This window comes from Chlorocebus sabaeus, chromosome 2 (genome assembly GCF_047675955.1).
Source record: "Chlorocebus sabaeus isolate Y175 chromosome 2, mChlSab1.0.hap1, whole genome shotgun sequence".
Lineage (NCBI taxonomy): Eukaryota > Metazoa > Chordata > Mammalia > Primates > Cercopithecidae > Chlorocebus > Chlorocebus sabaeus.
In genome coordinates, this window is record NC_132905.1 from 61020675 (window position 1) to 61043471 (window position 22797).

General features: G+C 47.1%; 1 protein-coding gene across 1 annotated transcript; it reads right to left on the reverse strand.

Moving 5' to 3' along the window:
* Window positions 1-8877: 8877 nt before the first annotated feature.
* CD93 (CD93 molecule) lies at window positions 8878-16041 on the reverse strand. The gene is made up of 2 exons (XM_007961752.3): window positions 13805-16041; window positions 8878-13514 (listed from the first exon to the last, which is right to left on the reverse strand). Exons 1-2 carry the CDS (start codon window positions 15733-15735, stop codon window positions 13490-13492), a joined length of 1956 nt encoding a protein of 651 aa, XP_007959943.3. The 5' UTR covers window positions 15736-16041; the 3' UTR covers window positions 8878-13489.
* Between the last annotated feature and the right edge of the window lie 6756 nt (window positions 16042-22797).

The window sequence follows — 22797 nt, forward strand, 5'->3', positions numbered from 1 at the left end:
TAGTCATTACATATTTGTCAAAATCTATGAAATGTACTAAGAATAAACCCTAATGTAAACTTTGGGCTTTAGTTAATAATAATATGACAATATTAGCTTATCAAGTTTAACAAATGTACCACACCAACATGAGGGATACCAAATTATTTCTCCCGAAACATTGAGGGTTGTTAAGCTACAAACGCCACAAGTGCAGGGAAGCACTTGGCCTCAGCCGCTGTTGGGCTGACAGCAGCACTTAAGTCTTTCCTTACTGAAGACAGCACTCGCTTCTCAGCCCAGAGAGGGCATCAGCAGGCACAAGAGACATCTGGAAGCAGGCTTTACTATCTTCCCAGATCTTCCTGCCTTTTAAAAGACAAGAACTGCTCTCCCCTTAGTTTTGTCACTACACAGGACTTATGTCTCTTTGCTGAAATACTATTTAACCAAGGACTCCCTAAGCCACTGCCTTGAGAAATACTTTTGGACTAAGGCTTCTCCTGTGTGATGGGTACTACATAAATTAATAAACTTCTGCTTGTTTTTCTTATGTTAACTTGACTTTTGTTTTCAGGAGAGTTTCTCATCTAGTAATGTAAAAAGAAAAAGAAAGGGAATTATGTTTTCTCTCCCACAACTGCAAGTTGTTAAAGCATCTCATGGGATGGGATTGGACAAGGCACATATGGGAATTTTCTGTACTTTCTACCTAATTCATCTGTAGATCTAATGTTTCTCAAAAATGAAATTATAACAATTTAAAAAGAATACTTGAATAATCCCAAAGAAAACAGGAAAAGAGAACTGAAAGGAAGAGGAGGAAGAGGTGGAGGAGGAAGGTGGGAAAGGTAGAAAAAGAATCGAATAACAGGCCTAACCCCAATAAACTCTGATTCTATCTATGAGTACTTCTAAAACAGGCCAAACAAATCCGTGGTGATAGACAGCAGAACAGTATTTGTCTTTGGGGTGGGGCTTGACTGCAAGTAGCATAGGAAACTTACTAGGGGTGATGGATAGTTCCATATCTTGACCAAAGTGATGGTTACAATGGTATATACATTTATCAAAATGCATTAAATTGTACAGTTGGGATTAGTACCTTTCTCTGCATATAAATCTTACTTCAACTTTTTTAAAAGGATTAAAAATGCTTCCTTGGTGAGCGGGACTTTTGCGTGAGGCCTGTAGGCACAGCAGCCATGCTTGCTGGTGCTGGAGGACCGAAAGAAGAAATGCAGCTGAAAGCAGCTGCAGCAGCCCTGGCTTTCCTGCCTCTGAATTTCTTGTCATGAGAGAAAAATAAGCATTATGTTAACCAGGCTTTATTATGCACAGGCAAATTTACTGCTAAATATTATAAGTTTATTAACATATTTGGATATAAGCAGGACCAGAATAAGATACCTAGAACAGATACTGATTTTCTTGCATTCATGTAATAATCATTTAAAATTCATATCTGCTTTCCATGAATAGATATAGAGCTAAGTGCTCCTACAAGACGAATTTTTAGTAGGCTAAAGAGCACAGGTAAAGTATCTTATGAACCTCATTTCCCCAACGTATCTTTTATCTCTCTTTCTCTTCTTTTGGTTTGTTTCCTGTTTGTTAAGCTAATAGATGTATTAATTCCATCCCCATGTGGCTCCCAATTTTGAAATTATAAGGCCCAAATGAATTTTTTTTCTTTGCTCAAAAAGGATAAATACCTCATTCTGAAGACCATTCAACACATAACAAAAGTTAATGAATGGCATTTCATTGCAGCCACAAACCCATTAAGCATCAAATCCAGTCACTGTGAACATCAAAGAAGTCAAACTGGGCATCTGGTCTCTCCTGTGCAATGGAAAAACCTCCTAATGAAAGGCCATGACTTTATTGTTGACACCGATTGCACTTCAAACTTGGTGCCTGCAGTCTCTGCCATAAGATTTTCTGAGATTGTTTTTAACTCATAAAGTTACATAATATGAAATGTTGTCTCCATAGTAAAAGATGCTTTCCTAAAACTGAAGGGCCTCTAGCCAAAGGCCTACAGCCAAAAAGCAAGGTTTGACTGTAGCCATCTCTAAGAAAGAAATGTAGTCAGATGATTCAAAGGAAAATGGGTAAGAGAAAAAAACCAAAGTTGCAAGTTTAAAAAGTCAATACTCAGGATTGATGAGAGGAAAGTGGCCTTGGAACAGAAAGGGTGACTGCTCCTTCATGATGTGTGTGTGTTTTTATGGAGGTCAGTATAATTACGGATATTCATGATCCCTGTGGTGCTTTGGTGGGAGGTAGAGGGGGACAGTCAGAGACCGATGCCTTCCCGGTCCCTAGTGCTGAGCAGAGGATTTGGTGAAGTAACCTGCAGTGGGTAAAGTGTAGAAAGCACAAAACTAACTCCAGCCCACAATAATCATTCACTTTTTAATACCACTGAAATAATGAAGTTCAAAGCAATCATGTCTCCCACTTCTAGAAAAATATTCGGGTCACAATTTATAAATCTTTTGTTTAATTCATAACAATGATTAGCAGCATTTAAAAATCAACTTTATTGAAGTTTAATTTACATACAATAAAATGTACCCATTTTCTGTTTATGGTCTAAGGAGTTTTGACAAATGCAAACACTCGCGTAACCAACACCCAATCAAGACACAAGTATTTCCATCATTCCACTAAGGTTCCTCAGGGTCTTTTGCTCCCAACTCTCACCCCTACTCTCACATAACCACTGAACTACCTTCCATCACTGCAGATTAGTTTTACCTCTTCTGGAATGTCATAGAAATGGAATCATGCGGGGTCCAGCTAATTTTGTTCCTTTGTGTCTGGCTTTCTTGTTCATTGCATATTTCAAACACCTTCTCCTTTTCCTTGATAAGGGATATCCCATTGTGTGCATGGCCCACAGTCTTCACCTACTGATGAATATCTGGGTTGTTTCCAGATCGAAGCTGTATAAATAAACCTTGTGAATATCTGTGGCCAAGACAATGTAGATCATGGCTTCATTCCCTTAAATAAATATCTAAGAGCAGAATTGTCGGGTTGTATGGTAAGTGTATGTTTAACTTTCTAAGAAAGAAACAATCTGTTTTTGAAGAAGTCGTATCACTTATATTTCTATTACTGTGTGCAAGAGTTCCAGTTGGGAAGTGGCCTCTGAGCAGGTTGGGACCATGGGGAGGTTTGCACATTCCCACTTCCCTTCCTTTCCCACTGCATTCAAATACATTGCTCTCACCAAGGCAGACTGGGGATGGCCACATGGGGGGACCGTGAGGGTGCGTTCCCTGGGATCTGCCCTCAGAGCAGGCAAGGCAGGTCTCAGGATGCACAGTCTCTCTGATCAGAGAGCTTTTGAGTAATTCTACCCCAGTGTGTGTGCATGTGTGCGTGTGTGTGTGTGTGTTTGGGGGGGTACATACACAAGCCTGGGTATGTTTATTTGAACATATTGTTAAAAATACCCATATTGCTTAATGCTCTGCTTTTTCTATCTGAAACTGACTGAGAGGCCCACTCATCTCCCCACTCTTCACTGGTTGACACTTTTTCAATTGCAGTTCCTATTCATGTCTAATGGGAGGCAGGGAAGCCTAGTGATTAAGAGTGAGAGTGTAAGATTTCATTCATCTATTTCACCACTCATCTTCTCTCTGCCTCAATTTCCTTAACTATAAAATGGAGATATTAATACTACCTATTTCTCAATAGCAAATACTATTTTCTCATTTGGTACATAGTAAAAAGTCAGTGATTTTTTTTCCTCTTCATTGCTTTAATAACAGATGCGGTATAAAATAACATATCCAGCGGTCTTGTATTTAAAAAATCTTTGAGGCTTGACTGTGAGTAAGGCACAATACAGATGTGTCCCTTACTCTTGAGTGCCTTACAGTCTCTCAGGAAGACACAAGTCATGTAGCCACTGACCTATCACGCAAGGAATAAAGTGATGAAAGCCAGCAGGAAACTCCTGAGAGAGAAAGCCATCCCCATGGATACAGCTCCTCCTGGAAAAACGGAGGCATGACCTCTAGAGGCAGGGAGGACTGTCTGCACTGGGTTTAGAGGACAGCTGTGTGCTGGAGGCTGCCAGTGCTCAACAAATTGAGCTTGCACTTTTCACTGTGCTCAGGTGAAGTACTCCTGCCAGGGTCTTCACCTATACCTGAAGGTTTCCCCCTCCTAAGTGTTGAAGGCCACTTTGCCCACATGTGTGGTCATCTGGAGGTGCTTAGAATTACATACCACCACCACCCAGGGCAGCCCCCTACTCATTACCAATGGGTATTTACACACCGCTCCCTTGGCTTTCAGATGTGATGACCCTGGAGCATTTTGCACCATTTCCCAGTGTTTCCACAGTGATGTCACCACTCAGTGCTGCTACCACTCTCTCCTGCACTTCCCAGTGAACCACAGGAAGGTGAGTCCTTGTCTCAGGCTCTGTTTCTGGGAGCTGGAGTGCAGAGCCCCAGACCAGATGGATATGGTGGCCACAATTCAGATCAGCAATAGGGAAGACTTGAGTGCAGGCAGTGCCATGAGCCAGAGACAGGGGACAGGAGAGCAGATGGTGGAAGAGGAGCCCACAGCCTTGGATGGCAGGTGAGGAAGAGGCCCTGGACAGCATCGAGGCTCACGCAGGCCCACCAGGAGGGTGCACTGGCCCACCCTGCTTGATACACTGCTCCAACCCCTAGCTCAGTCATGCATTCCACATGTGTTTACTGAGCACCACAGTATGCCAGGCCCTGGTCTAGATGCCTAGGGCATATCAGAGACCAAAAGACAAAAAAAGTGTCCTGATGGCGCTTACATCCTAGCAAATAAATACAGATCCTAAATAATCATAGTGTACAAACAGAAATCATATACCACGGTGGAAGGTGATTGGTGTTTTGGAAAAACAGTAGAGCAGAGCAAGGATCGCTGGGAGGGCTGGAGAGAAGGCCCAGCCTTATAGCCCACTGGGAAAAGATAGACAGGTAGAAAGTGAGGAAGGAAAGAACCATCCAAAATTGTTTCCAAAATAAGAGAGTCAAGATAATGAACAACAAGATATACTAACAAGAATAAGAGAAGACTACTCGAGATCAAATGAAGCAGCGGTTCTCCAAGGGTGGTTCCTGGACCAGCAGCATCAGCAGAAATGCAGTCTTGGGCTCCACCCCAGATCGGCCAAGTCAGAAGCTCTGAGGGAGGGGTTTGGTTTTAAGGAGCCTTGCCGGAGGTTCCAGGGGATTCAGACACATGCTCAGGTTCAAATACAGCTAGAAGGAAACACCCTCCTGTGTTGGGAAAAGCTCACCTAGTGCAGGCGGGACCAGAAAAGAACCCAACCTGTGACCTGAAGCGAAACCTCAGAACTCAATAGAGAACAAGAAAATCACCAAAGCACGCGGGGAAAAAAGGAAAAGAAAAAAGAAATGGTCCACGAAAGAAAACACATTATTTGACATCAGCCTTCTCATCAGTAACAACATATGCAAGAAAGCAAAGGCTGGATATGTCCAGAGTTCTGCGGGACAACAGTTTAGAGCCTAGAAATCTATGTCTAGGCGAGGCATCATTCAACCTGCGGAAGGGAAAGGCATTTCTGGTCATGCAAGCATGCAGAAAACCTACCCATTGATGATCGTCTCAGAAAAAGACACAAATCAAAACAAAACACTCCCGTGAGAACTGAATCCAACAGTACTGGGAATCAGAGGTGAAGATGAGAAAAAATCAAGAAAAACTCATGGCATCTAAGTAGGCTTTGACTGTAAAAATGTATAACAATCAAAAAATAATATTTAGATGCAATCCAGGTGGGCAATGGTGTGGGAATTCGGGTAACTTGAGAGGAGAGGAAATAGAAATAACAGATTGTTGAGTATTTGGGGGGAGGGGAGAGGAGATAGCTATTGATTAACATGAGGACATTGATAGGAAGACATAGGCTTTAATATGTGAAATAAAAAAGTAAGACTATTTGAAGAATACAAATAGTCTATATCAGTTCCAAACTATTAAGGGAAAAAGTAGATCAAAGAAAACTTAATCAATCTAATAATTGACGAGAGAGAGACTAGAAATCCCAATGAATCATTATAAATGGAATACATAAAATAAGTCAGCACAAATTTATTAGTAACCTTAATGAATGTGAATAGATTGAATTCTCCCATGAAAAGACAAAGACTTTCGATTGAATAAAAGAAAAAAAAATAAAGTGAAATCCAGCTTTGTTGTTTACAAGAGACAAAATGAAGTGCCACCAGAAAACTGAATTTAGGGAAAAAACAATCAGATATTCATCAGATGCAGTAGAATGTATCGGGTATATCAGTTGTAAAGTCATATATAATATAATTTGAAGTGAAAAAGTTCAAAAACGTATATTTTATATTGGTGAAGGACGAAATCTGCCAAACACGTATTAGTCCCTTCACCACGTGGCTATAAATAGAAGACAAAACTGGTGGAAATCTGAGGAGAAGCTGATGAAGCCACAGCCATGGGGGATGAGGGCCTGGATGGAGGCCAGAGCATGAGGACTTGTAGGACAGATGAGAAGGAAAACAGACAAGCGGGTGACACCCTGACACACGCACATGGGACGGGAGGTGGCGAATTCAACAATGAAGTAAAACATTTGTGACATAACCTTTTTTGGAAAGCCAGACCCAGGGGAAAGAAGGTAGACGTCCCAATTATTTTCTTCCACCTCACAAATTTCATTATTTCTTGATACTTGAACACGGGAGGAGCCCCACAGAGACAGGTCACGGGCTTGGCTTCAGACCTTATGATATGAACTATATAGACAGGTGTAAGGCCAGTGGCAGAGGCAGGCAGGCTTTGCAGGAAGGTGACAGGAGGGTGCTGGGCCTCATCAGGGCCAGCAGAACAAAGCGACCTGGAATTTGCACAGGCACGGCCTGAGAAACTCAGCCCTTCCTTCTCAGGCTCCAAGCCCAGCTTTGTGAGACCTGATTGTGACCACCACACCTGGGACATTCCTCTACCCCCTTTTGTGTTTTCTCTTTCTTTTCCCTCCCCCATGTCTCCTTCCTTCTCTTTCTCATTTATTCGTTCTCTCCTATTCGTTTTCTCCCTCCCTCCCATTTATTCCTTCCCTCCCTCCCATTCATTCCTTCCCATTATTTCCCTCCTTCCATCCCTCCCTCTCACTCCTTCCCTCTCCCTCCCTTCCTCCCTGCCTTCCTTACTTCCATTCAGTTGAATTCTGTGAACCAGTTTTAACCACAAGAGAACATCAGCATCCAAGTTAATGATGACAAACCTCAAATAGAATCCAACTACTAGAACTCAGAGAGGGACAACTGCTCATGGGAATTCGGTGGTGGTTCCCCTGGGGACTCAGGAGAGGGCCTGTGCCTGAGCTACACGCTGAGCATCCTTAAGTCAATCACAATTCTGGAAAAATGACTGCATGTGATCCACACCTTTTACTCTCTCTGCCTCTTTCTTTACTATTTCACTCTTGAGCTGTCCATAATTTCCTCTGAAAAGGGGGAGCTAGGAGGCACTCAGAGGATCTGAAGGGTAAACCCATTAGTCATTCTCTTTCTAAGCAACTGTAATGTCAAATATAATTCAGGGAAAGGCTGACTGTGACTTCTCTGGTTTTCAATTTATCATCTCTGCTCTCCGTATCTCCTCTTGCTGAATATACACAAGAGTCAGCCGAGAACTTGATAGGCTCACTCAATGTATGTTCAATTCCATGGAAGGTGTGTAGTACATGTCTGAGTCTCTCATTTTAATCTGCATTTTGTCTGATGACAGCAACACAAATGTACTCTGTGTTGTGCAATAAATATGTGTGCAAATTAATTTTTCTTGGCAAATCATTTGTTTGCGAATGATTTACCTAGCATTTAAGAAATTTTAACGAGATAGCAAAAGTCACCAAGAAAAGTAACCATCACAAGTTCGTGTTTTCTTTCATAGGCTTTTCCTAAATTGAGAAACACTGACCCCGGGTGTACGAGACAGAAGGATGATAGAACTGTGTGTGCTTGTGGGTGTGTGTCTTGTGGGTGTGTGTTGTGTGTGTTTGTGGATCCATGTCTCTGTGTCATGCATGTGTGTGTTTGTGTGTGTGTGTTGGGAGAACAGCCATGGTTATTCATATTGAGGAATAATTTCCAAGTGTATGTTGTGAATGACTAGACTTCTAACAGGATCAGCTGCATTTAACCCTAAATAATGGATATTTATTGCAAGTGTTCTGTACCATCAGCATAACAGAGCAGAACCCTTTATTCTTCTTAAGCCCTGTGCTTTTGCCACAGCCTTTTGCACAATCTTAAAGCAGCCTGACTCAGAATTGACCACCATCTGCTGTTCCTGACTTGGAATCACCATGAGATTTGTGTAGCCAAACAACCAGCAATCTGATCTGCCTGTCCAATTAGTTAAATAAACTGAAAGGGCTTTGCTGACAAAGTAGTGATAAATGCTCCAATGATAATTATAGGACAATATTTTCACATCGCATCCATTGGACATGTTTAATTCTGCGCCAGGCATCACCCATGTAATTTACAAGATGCAGGGAATTAAAGAGTGATGAGGGGACCATGGATGAGTGGACTCAGCTGCCATGGACACTGGGCGCAGTGCATCCCTCTGTATTCCATGTCCCCAAGGACAGCACACTGAGGGGCAGAGAACACATTTGCTGAGGTAATGAAGGAGGGCAGAGCCCAGCGCCCCCTGTCGCGTCCAGCAGGTGCAGGTGCAGAAACTCAGCCACAGGGTACCTTCTTTTTAGCAACTCTTTGAAAACGGAGATGGATAAATGTAATGACCTTGAAAGCAAGTTCTGCCAGGTATTTCGAGTTGTCGTGAAATATATTAAAACAAGTTCACAACCAATGTATGTAAGAATTTATTAGGATAGGCACATAACAGAAAGCTCAAAGGACGACAAAGCTGCACCTTCCTAAAGGTTGACCCATGATGGCACTCAAAGCACCATTTTGTTAGAACTTGGAGGAAAAGCTCGATCTCTGAGCCTTCCCTCCTCACAGTCTGGGAAACATGCACAGGATGAAGATAAATCCTGCATAGAAATCTTATAATTTCAGAATTAGTCAAACACATTTAAAATACACACATTTAAAAATACTTACATTCTCATTTTGCGTTCATGAAGTGACTACTGACATTTACAATCACATCTGACGTCACAGAGCAAGGTTTTTCCGGGATCAAATTCAAGTTTAAGTCAAATCTACGCAAAGAACTTCAGCCCAGGGGAATAGTGGGCAAAATCTGCTGAAAAGAACTGCTTGCCACCTTGCAGATAAGAGCAACAGCGCAATAAAGGGATTCCAGAGCTTCTACTTTAAATAGAAGGGCATTTATCTACAAGAACAGACCAAAACACAATTTATTTTTAAAGCCCTTCAGTGAGTATTTGTCTCAGAAATCTATTATGAAAATAGTGTCTTTGATTAGTGAATATATGGAGAATTCAGATTATCATCCTCTATTTTTGGTTGAGAAAATGCACAAACCATAAAGATTTAAGCCATGGGTTTTGCAGCCAAAGTAGGGACAGATGTTTTCTGGGATCATGTCTCAGATTCCCATGCTAAAGCTATTATTCAAGGTGATGGAAATATGTAGGGGGCATTAAACCATTTTGCAGCTGCTAGAAAGCCGTGTTTTCCTGTTTTCCTGATTTAGACAATGGAGAAGCTAAGAGGAGAAATAATAGGAAAGGCTTTCCTATGTTAGTTTTAAAAAGACAGTGTTATTTTTAATTCAAATTTTTTTGGTCAAATCTCGTCTCTGCTCTCCTAGTTTTCACAGAAATATTTATAGGAATAAAGGTTGAAACAAAAGTACCTAATGATCATCTCCACCCATCAAAACATTGCTCAGGGATAAGACCCATGAGGGTGGAAAAGACAACGCAATTTGAAGAGAAAAAAAAATTCTTTTAAACTCAGTTCACCCTGCAAAATGGACACAACACATGCATATAAAGGTTTGACTTTTTGACTCCACTTTTCTGCCTGATTGCGGGGAAGATGACATGAGGCTGGCCCTTCCTGAAGCTTTGCTCCTCCGCCACTGACCAACAGGCAGGTCTTGAGGTGGCCTTACAAGGTCAGCAGTGACCACAGCCCACTTCCCCACATCCTTAATCAGAACCTCGTGCAGTTCATCCCCACATCACCCAAACATAACGTCATAGTGCTACACACAGATGTGTTGCATTGTGATGCTGTGGCAATGACGATGATGTTGAAGTGTGGGCCACCGAAGGCAGAGACCAGATGTGGCTGGTCTTGCCTGGAAGCCAAGCTGTTGAGCAGGGGTGGAGTCCCTCTACAGAGGATGCTCACCAAGTTCCTCTTAAGGCATTGTTGATAACTGTCCTGCCCTGGTTTTTCTGCCTTCCTCAGATTATCTGTAGGAATTGTCTTCCTGCATCACCCTTCCCAAATGAGGAAGAAGAAAGAAAGAGCAGTGACAGCACCTGAAATTCAGGAATGAGTGGGTATGGCGAGCTGCATGTGTGACATGTTCTCTCTTTACATTGTCTGCTTTGAGACATGGGATGAGGGGAGGGAGAGAGTTGGTCCTCAATATATTCAGTTTTTTCCAGGAGTCTCCCAGAATTATTGACCTATTTGGATGACAAGTCTTCATTGCCTTGTTGTCCATCTCCAAGTGAAACCTTCCCCCTGTCCCCACGGCTCTGGCTTGTTCTGCTGCTGAACAGGTCACCTGGAGAGAAACACTGTGTCTAGTGAGAAGTCAGCAGGTGGCAGGGTGCACCTCTCCCCACACTATGACCCTTGGATTCCCCACTGTGCCATGCCCGAGCAAGCTTGGGTCCCTCAGGATAAGGATCATTTGTTAATGTCCCCTTGGCTGGTGGGCATTTGTTTACCCACTACTGTAGCCCCAAGATCCCCCAAACAAGAATTTCCATGCCTCAAAGTAACAGCAAAAATAAACAGGAGAATAAAGCACGTGTTTGAGCCCAGTGGTTTCCATCAGACGCACCTCCTGAGCCATCTGGTTGGGTTGCTGGCTCTTCCCCAGCAGTGGGAGTGGTGTGCAAGAGAAAGCACCACCCAGCGGGAAAGGGACCCAGCCCTGCCAGGGGAGGTTTTGAGGAACTGGATTCTTTATTACCCATTTCTCTCCTTGCGGGTTCCACAAAGAGGGTCCGTGCCCTCCCTGTTGTTGAAAATGGGGCTGCATGTTGTCACCTACAGAAAAATTCAGAGACTAGACAATGGGCCTGGGCTGTGAGAGCAATCAGAATGCTGTGGAAATAGGAGGCCTCGTTGGACCCCAGGATTCATACAGACTGCGTTGGGGCTCTGGGAAGCCAACGACAGGAATGCCTCCTTCACCCCAAATGATAAGGGCAAGGATTTTCAAGGCCCAGAGGGAAAAGTGTTGTATTTGCATTTATTTAAGTGCTGATGTTGGTCAGCAGTGCATCCAGCCATGTCTTTAGAATCCTCTGAATGGCCAGACAGACAGCTGCTCTCCATGCCACAGACTGCCCAGCTTCACACATCACCTAGAGTCTCAAGGCCAAGGAAGTTTTGCCAAATGGACACAGCCTTTTTCTCCCTTAAGTGTTAAACACCAAAGTTCCAACTGAAAACTGGAGACCATGAGATGACTTTAAAAAGAAGTTCCAAATGCCCCACTGAGCCCCACAAAACCTCCATCTTTCCTTTTACCTCCCCTGCCCCTTGAGTTTTCCATTAAAAACAATCTGAACCATAGCACCTATATTTCAAAACTGGCAAGAGTATTAACTCTAAGGGCCTGCACCTGGTGGTTTTTCAACTGCTCCAGGGTGTCACCTCGGAGACCGATGCATTGCTAAGGCAAAACCAGAAACACCCTTTCTCTGAGGCTTTGGGGCCTTGGAGGGAGACACATTTCCTCTGTCTGTTCTCCTGCACAGTGACAGCAAAAAGCCCACAGGAGGCGTGAGGCCTCCCAGAGATACTCAGGTAACTTCTAGTGACTCTGACCATTGGTGACCCCAGGGCTGTGTTCCAGTGCCCCAGGCAGAATGGTGCCGTGTGTGTGTGTGTGTGTGTGTGTGTGTGTGTGAAAGAGAGAGAGAAGGAGAGTGCACACTATCGACCACATTATCATCATAGGGAGAAATCTTTGCAAATGTGACTTTTAAAATGAGGATATAAATTTAAATGGCTTTGAGCAGTTTTTGCTGATAAAAATGATTTTAGTTAGTCCTCTTCTTCCCTCTTCCTTCCCTCCTTACCCCCAATTTTAAGGAAAAGGGAGACACAGAATAAAAGTTCCTTAAGCAAACTGCCTGACTAGCTCCCTACTTGGTGTGTGCCCCACCCACACTTCAGGATTTAAAATCTCAGGATGCTGCATCAACTGTGAACTATGAACTGTGCTAAAATGCTTTAAAAGGACAGTTTTCAAAACACAGTGCATCATCTCCCGTTCACACATCCTTTAGAAAACAGCCTGATGGAAGTTTCCGCACGGCTTCCTCCGTCTGAGCTCGGAGCACTGGCATTCCCAGCAGGATGAAGTGGAGGCGGGGCCACAAGCAGGGCGTCTGAGGCCTGCCCTGGCTCAAAGACAGGTTGTCCTTGATTTTGTTTCCTTGTTAGTGTGGATCACATCCGTAGTCAAGTGTGTGATAACCTCAGTACATTTAGATGAATTAATTCAAGTATCTTTGAACAAATCCCTGGCCTCTCTCGCCCTAGCCCTGTAGATTATGTGACTTCACAAATGCCTGTAACTCACTTCAAGCAACTTTTCTCATACTTTTCAAGCTTCCTTTGCAAATAAACCCAAGACTATTAGAAATGTAAGAACTAAAGAGGCACTTCCTGCCTCCTTGCCACCTAAGAGGTTAATTGCACTTCTGGTCGTTCTGGAGGATGTCAACAATTTCACATTTAGCAAGACTTGTACTGGGGAAATGCAGGAATGCAAATGTAAAGAAATGTTTCCAGTCCTGAACATGCTCCCTTTGACCAAAAAATCAGATCTTCTTATCTAATTGAATAATTAATTGACTTAGTTTTCATCCTAGGAAGAGAAACAAATCATTTCAATCCTAATCGGCATGAGCAGCCCAGCCCACCTTTTCCTCTTAGATGGTCGAAGTGAGCAGAGAAGCTATTCAGCGGAGCCCCTTAGCCCCGGCCTCCTCACATCCTGATCCGGAATTGGTCACATTGGAATTTGAAAAGGAAGGGGGAGTAAGAATCATTACAGTCACAAAATCTCCACTGCGGCACGCCAACACACAGCTTCCACTTCAGGAACACCACACACGCGTAGAAAATACCTGCATATTCCAAGGGAGCTTTAAGGAGAAGGCTTACAATTGTTTGCTAAGATTTCAGTCCAGTCTTTCAGAAAGATGTGGGTCCCCCTTTGGAATGGGGAGTTCAAAGCTCTGAGGATGGTGGCTGGTGACTCTAGTGTCTCTAGGGCCACCTCACTTTCAGCAGTCTGTCCCAGGTGTCGGACTATGGGAAACAAAAGAGACAGTGTTGGAAGCCACGGTGCCCCTGCGGCCTGCACGTCTGGACCTTGGGAGGGAGCCCCAGGTTACCTGCAGCCGCGCTGCAGAGGGGCAGCATGCTCTAAGGGAGCCCGCGTGCCTGGCGTGGGGGGAGGTTGAGGGGTCAGCTGCCGGGACCAGGGTGTGTCTGCCCACAGGGAACCTGGGCCTGCTCCTGCTGCCACCTCTTTGTACTGTGGTCAGTGTCCCCATGCCTGCGCATCCCCTCCCCCAGTCGCTCAGGGCCCCTTTTACCTGTACTGGTTCTCCATTGCCCTGCTCTCTGCTCGCTCTGGAACCCAGGAGTAACTGTCTGCTGCATTCTGGGGCTTCTCCTTCTTCTCCTCCCTCTTCGCTCTCCGCTTGCGATAGACCAGTAGCCCCAGAGCCAGGGCCAGCAGAAGTAGGATGCCTACCACGGTGCCTAGGATGTAGAATAAAAGCAGCTTTTGCCCGTCAGTGCCGTCGTCGTTCTGTGTGGCCACGGAGGAGTCCCCACCTGCAGGCTCCTGGGCGCCAGAGGCAGCTGTGGTGTGATGGATGCTGGGCTCCCTCCAGAGGCCTGGGGACCCACTGGGGGCCAGCACCTCAAGTGGGACAGAGGTGATGGGGGCATCAGATGAGAGTGAAGGGCTCCTTGTGGTGGGTGTAGACTTGGCGGTGCCCTCGGGACCCCTCGTGGGACTGGCTGTTGCAGCGGGAGGCACAGTGCTCCCCTCTCTCTCTCCCTTGTACTCCTCATCGGGGGGCCCAGATGGTGGTCCCAGAGACACAGGCCCCATGGCGCAGGAGACCCCATTGGAGGCCAGCACCCAGCCTGGCAGGCAGCCACAGCGGAAGGACCCTTGTGTGTTGAAGCACAAGCTGTCGCAGAGGGGGCCCCCGGGGCCCACACACTCATCCACGTCCTGGCACTGAGTGCCGTCCTCCCCGGCCAGGACGTAGCCCTCCTCGCAGGAACAGTGGAATGAGCCCTCTGTGTTGGTGCAGCCCTGGGCGCAAGGCGAGCGGCCCGGGGCACACTCATCCACATCCTGACAGGCCCCCTCTCCAGGACCGCCCGGCTCATAGCCAACCCAGCATTCGCAGCGGAAGCTCCCAGGGGTGTTGACACACTCCTGGGCACAGGGGGAGTCCTGGCATTCGTCCACGTCCACACAGTCCAGCTGACTCGAGTCCAGCTGATACCCTTGGGGGCAGCCGCACGTGTAGTTTTTCCCATGGGGTCCCGGGATGCATGTGGCCCCCCCACGACATGGGCTAGAGCTGCAAGGGTTTCGTGAGGCACAGGTCACCAGGTCGTCCAGCAGCCGGAACCCTGGCCGGCAGCCGCAGAGGAAGGAGCCATCCCCGCCTTCAAAGCAGTCCTGGTGGCAGCCCCCATTGTTGAAGTTGCAGCCATACTTGGGGCTGACACAGAGGGGGCCCGAGCTGCCCCAGTCGAACACATCGGGGGCCTTCTCCTTGCACAGGAAATAATGACTCTGACTGTCGTCTTTGTCCCCTTCCCCACAGGCCACATTGGCGGCAGAGGCAAAGGGCACAGCCTCCAAGGAGGAACTGGTGGTCTGGAAGGGGGTGGTGTAGGTCACCTGACCTGGGCCCCCCAGGGCCAGAGGCCGGCACATGCCTTTGAAGCTGAATTTGCACACGAAGCCCTCGATGTTACTTCCGGGGGAGCCTGGGCTCCCACAGGGGCCTTCCGACCACTTCGGGAGGCGCCTGGGAAGGAGCGGCTGGGACAGGTCCAGCAGCAGAGAGACACAGCGCTTGGAGATGCACGAGTTCCGGAGCTCCTTGTGCCAGTTAGAGTAAGGCGTGTCCTCCCCGCCGCCCACCCAGCTGAAGCCCTTCAGCGGCAGACTGGGGTCCAGGCACTTGCCCTTCTCTCGCTGGAGCCCAATCCAGAACTTGCCCATCCTTGCCGTCAGGGCTGCCTCCCGCCTCAGGAGTTGGGCCAGCACTCGCTGGACGTGCTGGGCCTCCTCCTCGCTCTTCACAGTGGCCAGGTTGCCCCCGTTCTGGAGGCAGAGGTTCTGGGCCTCGGCAGCGCTCAGCTTGCCCGAGTGGGCCGTATAGCAGGCGGTCCCCGCGCAGACCACCGCCTCCGTGTCAGCTCCTGTCCCGGCCCCGAGCTGCCTCAGGAGCAGCAGCAGCAGCAGCAGCAGGCCCATAGAGGTGGCCATCCCGGTCTCCGTGTGCCCCTCGGCAGGAGGCGAGAAGCCCAGCGGCGACAGAAGCTTCTATCTCGGCTCCCAGCTGGGACCCGAAGGGAGCTGAGGGGTGAGCTGCAGCCACTCTGGCCAGGAGTAGGACACAAAGGCTGCGGGCTTTCCACGTCCCCGTGACCCAAGGCGCATCCTGTACTGTTGTACTTCTTATTTCTCACCGGATGCTGGGGCTTCCTGCAATGAATAGTTCTCTGACTCCTGCTGCCTTCATCACGGTGCTGTTGTTCATAAAAGGAGCTAGGCAGCTCTGCCGGGTCCCTGGCTCAGCACTGTGGAAACTCAGCGACGTGGGGAAGACGTTACAGCCTGGAGATACTGCCGGCTTGATTTTGGCTCTATTCTCTTTCTCATGGCATGAGGAGCCTGGGAGGCATGCTATGGAGCGCACAGAGGCTTTGGGAGCTAGGAACTCGAGGAAGCTCCCTTAGTAACCCATAATAAAATTCCACTTTGGTTTGCAAACCATCAAAAAAGAAAAAAAATTCTGAGACTTAAGACGCAAGGCCATGGATGGTTATAATTTTCAGCCTTTTTTAGAAGCAAATTGGACTTTCCTTTTGCCTAGCTCATGTTCTCTGTTGACTTTGGGAGTCTTTTCTCTTTTATCCTCCCATCCTGAACTTTAAATAGACAGACATTTTTTAAATAGGAGCCGGGTCGTGGGAATGTCTGGGTTTTCAACATAATGCCAAGCTCCTTGATAATGTTAATCCAAAATGGGTGAAATTTGGCAGTTTTGGGGGTTTCATAGTGGAAATATTGCATTGTGAGATGGCAGGGTCACAAAAAGCATCAGAAAGAAAATGAAAATGTGTCCGGCCTTGTGGTGCAGGCCTTGCAGGCTCACGTCCCCTGGCTCAGGATTCCTAGCAAGGGCCGGAAATCTGGGCAGCGAGCGGGAATCCAAGCCCGGGCAGGCCCTCCCGCGTTTCGACTCAGCAAAAGCCCGGGACTCACAGGGTGCTTTTCCTGCAGCCACAGACCTTAGATCATTGGTTGGGATCCCCCAGGAGGGGACCCTGAGACAGGATTTGGGGAGACTAGTTTATGTGGAAGGGGAAGTGAAACAGACAAGGAGGAAGCCAACCCATGATGGCTTGCTGAGAAGGTGACCCTGGGCTGCTGGAGCTGGTGCCGGGTCACTCTGGGGGCCTGAGGGGACCATGCCTCAGCGCCATCTCAGCTGAGGGAGGGTCTCGGCTGTTCTCCAAGTCCCCTGTCATTGGTAGCAGGCTCTATCTCTCACTTGGAGAGACTGACTATAAATTCTAGCCCTGTCCAGTGACCAGAAGTCTCTCTTACACAAAACTTGTTTCTCTGGACAGACACCTTGTGGCTCTCGTCTGACCCATGTCCAGTTTATTCCTATCAAGACAGCCACTTCCTAAAAGAGCCCTGATGGGAGGAGAGTTGGGTTGGGGCTTGGGTTGGGGGAGACGCAGAAGGCAGCACAAGAAGACACAGGAAGCAACAGAAGCACCGGGTCCCAGGGAGACAGCAGCGCGCCCCACGGGGCCTGCAGAAAGTGGGAGCTGTCCGGGTCACGAACGCTCACTTGGGGCGGGGGGGAGTGAAGGGAGAGAGAGGGACCTGAGGCCTAAGCCTTTATTGGGGTCCAGGGCGTTTCCCAAGCGGGTTTCCCATGGGGACTTCTCACTGGTGGGTTTAGAGCAACAAGACATGGGCTCCGTGTGGTCCCTGTGGCTGAGAGGTGGGCATGGCGGCATGTCTGGGAAGTCCCTGTGGGGTGCGGAGTCACTGAGGCCATCGAGTGGGCTGCATCTGCCTGTCCCACAGGGAGGTGGTCACAGGAGGCGGGTGTACAGGGCAGATATCTGGGTCAGCCACATTGAGGGACCGGGAGTGGGTAAATCCCTGGACACCGTGTCAAGGGCGACTAAGCCCTGCTTCTGGTAGGAGAAGGTCCAAATTACATTCAAAATGGATGCAATGCACAATTATAAGAATTCACCACACAGCGGCAACTCTTTGGTGCTCTGCACTGATGGTGAAGGCCCCAGGGGACGCGCCACGGTGGAGAACACAGGGAACACCTGTGAACCTGGCACCAGCAACCACCACAGTGGCCTCCATGGAGATGTTGGGGTGTCCCTGGGCCTGGGAGCTCGCTGGCTCCCTAAGGAACAAGGGGCTATCTCTGACTCCAGCTGGATACCCTCCTAAGAATGTGCCTTAAGTCCTTGCATTTTGGCAAAGATATTTGAGACCCTTTGGGAACTCTCCCTAGAAGCCACCGGACCCTCCCTGTGCCCCTTCGTCTATCCATCTGTTTGTCCACCCACCCATCAAACATTTGTTGATTAAGACCCTGCTATGCGCTGAGCGAGGCACTAGATTCCAGAAGGGGATCCCTGCCTCTGTGATCCTTGAGGCCTGTTAGAGTGGGACAACTTCGAACAAGTCACAGCACTGATGGCTTTATTTCAGGCAGCACAGGGGAGGGAGGAGGTCATGGTCAATACAAGGGTAGCATCCTGGTTGGGGGATGGGCAGTTAGGAGAGGCTCCTCTGCAGAAGACAGGCAGTAAAGTCGGAATCTAAAGGACTTGCAGCTCAGATGTGGAATGGTGTTGGAATGGGGGTATAGCATGTACAGAAGCCCTGGGGACAGGGAGTGAGTGAAGGGCAGGGAGACCAAGGCCCAGGCAGTGGGAGGGAGGATTCAGGAGAAGATGGAGCCTGTGAACCCCAGTAATGAAGGCTTGGGGCTTCGTCCAGTGGACCCAAGCAGGGGGTGGGGACCCCTCAGCAGGTGGCCACAGGTTTCCAGGTCAGATGATAACCACCTGGACTAGGCTGGCCCTCAGATTAGAGAAGGAAGATTGAAGAGCTGTGGAGGGTCCAGGTCAGATGTTCTCGAGGTTGGGCGGAGGTGGGGGGAAGGGCACTGGGCACGCAGAAGGACTGCATGGCTCCTGCTTGTGCTGCGGGGAGATGGGGTCCTGGAAGGCTGTGTCCGCTGGAGGTACCTGGCTCTGAGAACATGGGGGACTGCCTCCTGGGGCTCAGGGTCTCCTAGCCCGCTGTCCTTGTGACCTGCCTCCTCGGGACGCTGAGTGTGCCGTCAGAGCTGGGTGAGTAGACAGCTGTGAGGGGTCCAGGGAAGGCTGGTGTCCCTGGCTCCTAGTCAACATAGCTGGCCATGCATTTGAGCTTGGCAAGGGTCAATCTTGGGAAAGATTGCCTTTCTAAGCTTTTCCCCTGCCTGGGAAAAGCTGCATTTCTAAGGGTTTATTTTCATGCGGGTAACTTCTTAACATTCTGTAAAATTGATCCTGCAGCTTTGGCATCCACTTATAGCAGGAAGCCTTTCTCGTGGTCTAGGCCCCTGTTCGTGCAGCTCAGAGGTGGATTCCTCAGGGGTAGATTGCGATCTGCAGCATTCCCTCACATTCTACTTAGTTGGTGCTTAAGGATATGGGCTAAATGAGTGACTTTCAGCATGTTAGCCACGCTGACCCCCAGATCTTTGTCAAGATATCTTCTTTAGCTGTAAGTTATTCATCTTCCATGTGGGAACTTTCAAACCAATTACTATTCACTTAGCCAAGTGATGACATCTTAAAGAAGAAAATGAACTAGCAAGACATATACTCTTTTTTTATCCATTAACCTTACAGAAACTTGAAAGTATTTGTAAAGCACCAACAGTGAGAAAGGCCATGTAAAATGCAGAACTGCCTTGCCCTGGGGGTCCTTGAATTTTACTTTATTATTTTCAGTAACTTGGTTAACTCAGCCCCACTTCTCATCTATAAATGCAGAGGTGGGAACAGGGCCTCTGGAAACTTTCTTGCTCTAACATTAATAAAAGTGAAATCATGCTTAACTTTCCCCTCTGGAATTAGGGAGAAAGCAAGTTGGGAAGAGAGTGGACGCTGAGACTGTTGCTGAGCCCTAGACATGCTGCACGTGTAAGCAAGCCTCTGTCTAAACTACACACACACAGTTTCATCCCAAGTTGACCCACTGACTGCCAAGACACAGGGCAAGTTTTCTATTCCTTCTCCCCCACATCTGACTTCCACTCTGTCCCTTCACCCTTTGGCTGCTGCCTGCTGGGCTCAGGTCGGTTAATTCACCCAGGACACTTACAGCTGGGTTCGCTAGCTCTAGCCCCGCCCTTCTGTGTCTGCTCCCACCTATAGGTGATGCTTCTTAGAGGCGGTACAGGGGATTCTTAGAGGCTGAGGGCATGATGCTTCAAACTCAGGGGAGGAGGAAGAGCTTGCTTTTCCTGGGAGGGATTTGGTGGAGTTTTACAAAGAATTTAAGATAGTCTGAATGCAAACTTTGAGGGAATTCTGCACCTCACATACTAAATTCCCCATGGATGGTGATTCATCCCATTTTATTTAGAGAGCAGATTATACCAAACCTCTCCAAGGACTGATACTTAAAACAGCAGGAATCAGCAGAAGGAGATGAAAAGAGTTTTTCTCGGCAGATCTTTGGACGGAAGCCACGTTAGGTGTTCCAGAACCATGGCGAGCCTAACAGCATGACATGTACCCTGAGCAAAAGGCTCCACATCATCTGTGTGTATTCTGCGGTCTTTGTGAGTACTCTGGGCTTTCTTTTTGAATTGCCTTAAAAATTTACTTTACATGATGCTGGAATGGAATGTTCTGATCTCAAATATGGGGACAGTTTAATCTCAATTATTTGGGAGCAGACTAGTTGGTTTGTGGATCATTCAGGCATCTGGCCTCTCTTTTTCCTTTTATTCTTTTTAACTAAAAACTGAATTAAAAAGGGAAGCAAAGCACATTGCGTATTTCCTGGCACAACAAGGTATATGTTAGACTCACAGTGAGCAACAGTGGCACAGAGATGGTGAAGGGAATGAAACAGAACTGGAGTCACTGCCACCTGTCATTCTATGGGACCACTTAGGGATTTTGTGTCCAAAGTTTAAAACAGAAACAGAGTGAGAACTATGAGACCTGATATTTTTGCTTGTCAGTACAAATTTTAGCTCATACATGAGGTGCTTAACAGAATTTGAGTAACATTTTTGTAAAATTGAAATTTGTCCTCTATTAATCATTTGCTTTAAAACTTAAAAAACTAGAAAAATCATGAATATTGATGATGACATGATGATTTCTGAAAGTCATTGTGTTGTACAGAGGTGAGAGGTGCTACAAGGTTCACTCTGGGCACCAAGATGCCAGGATTGCTGCAGGCAAAGCCACTTGAGGACACCTGTCTCCCCTTGGGGGAGGCTCATCGATTGATGGTCTGTCCTGCATTGAGAGGGATAGAGGCTGGGGGGCAGTAGCTCATGCCTGTAATCCCAGCTGTTTGGGAGGCCAAGGTGGGTGGATCACTTGAGCTCAGGAGTTTGAGACCCCATCTCAAAGAAAGAAAGAAAGAAAGAAAGAAAGAAAGAAAGAAAGAGAAAGAAAGATAAAGAAAGAAGGAAAGAAAGGGGGAGGGAGGGAGGGAAGGAAGGAAGGAAGGAAAGAAAGAAGGAAGGAAGGAAGGAAGGAAGGAAGGAAGGAAGGAAGGAAGGAAGGAAGGAAGGAAGGAAGGAAAGAAAGAAAAGGAGAGGAGAGGAGGGAGGGAGGGAGAGAGAGAGAGAGACGAAAGAAAGAAAGAGAAAGAAAGAAAGAAAGAAAGAAAGAAAGAAAGAAAGAAAGAAAGAAAGAAAGAAAGAAAGAAAGAAAGAAAGAAAGAAAAGAAAGAAAGAAAGAAAGAGGAAATTAGTGGTGTGTGGTGGCGTGTGCCTGTAGTCCTAGCTACTCAGGAGACTGAGGTAGGAGGAGGATTACTTGAACCAGGGAGGCAGAGGTTACAGTGATCATGCCATTGCACTCCAGCCTGGGTGACAGAGCCAGACCATGTCTCAAAAAAAAAAAAAAAAAAAAAAAAAAAAGAAAAAGAGAAAGGATAGAACCTGTCTACACTGGGTTACAATCCCACTCTGTGACTTACAAGCTGTGTGACTAAGGTCACAACTGAACCACTCTGTCCACTGTTATATGGTACGACTATCTGGAACTCCACACCCTCAGCTGTCTCCACCTCTCACAGGGCTTTGTGAGGACTAAGAGAGTGCACACCTAAAAGAAGCAGCTCAGAAAAGCACCTGGCAGGAACAGTGAATTCCTATCACACCAGGAGACTGTGGCCTGAGACCACCTGGACTCTACTCCTGCAACTGGAACTCGGGCCTCAGCCAGTTGCTGGCTTCGGGATTGGGACCAACACTTTCACTTCTTGGGGCCTTGGTTTCTTAGTTTACAAAACAGGGAGGCTAAGAGTCAGGATGCCGCTGTCCTGTCAGTGGCATTAAATTAAATGAGGTCCTAGTGGTAAGCGCTTCCTGCAAGGGCTGGCACGTGGCCGCCATCAGTGGACAAAAGTCATGTCGCTCTGATTGCAATGACCAGAGAAGAGACAGAGCCCACACCCCCAGGGCCCATCCCTGCCAAAGCAAAAATGAAAAAGGAGCAAAACCTCCCCTATGTTTGCTGGAGACACGGAGCTTGTATTTTTCAAAAACTTCCCTGGCTTTAGAGTCTTTCTTTGGATCCTAGGCTGGGTAAACATTCTTCCTAGAGTGTTATTGATTTTTTCACATTTAGTAAATAGTCTTCTGACATAATTAATCATGTACCATATTTACAGAAAACTTGGCTGGGCTGAATGTTGTTTTTGAGGTTAACTTGTGCTCACCTCTTGACACTGGCCGTGATAAGCAAAGGCTACTCACCAGCTTTTGGAACGAGATAGATCATGGAGGGAAACAGAGTTTTCAGCAGGATCGGTTCACACATTTAATCTCCAGGGACAGCTCTGAGCATGAAATACAAGTCTCTAAATTATGTTCACACGGCCGGTGTGGATGATTTCAGGTTCCATTTGACATTAACAACATCCTCAATGATTCCAGTATGTTGTCGTAACAATTTAGCCATATTTAGACAATATAATTTGAAACAGACAAAAATGATTAATTTAGCCTAACATGCCAAGATTTAATTATTC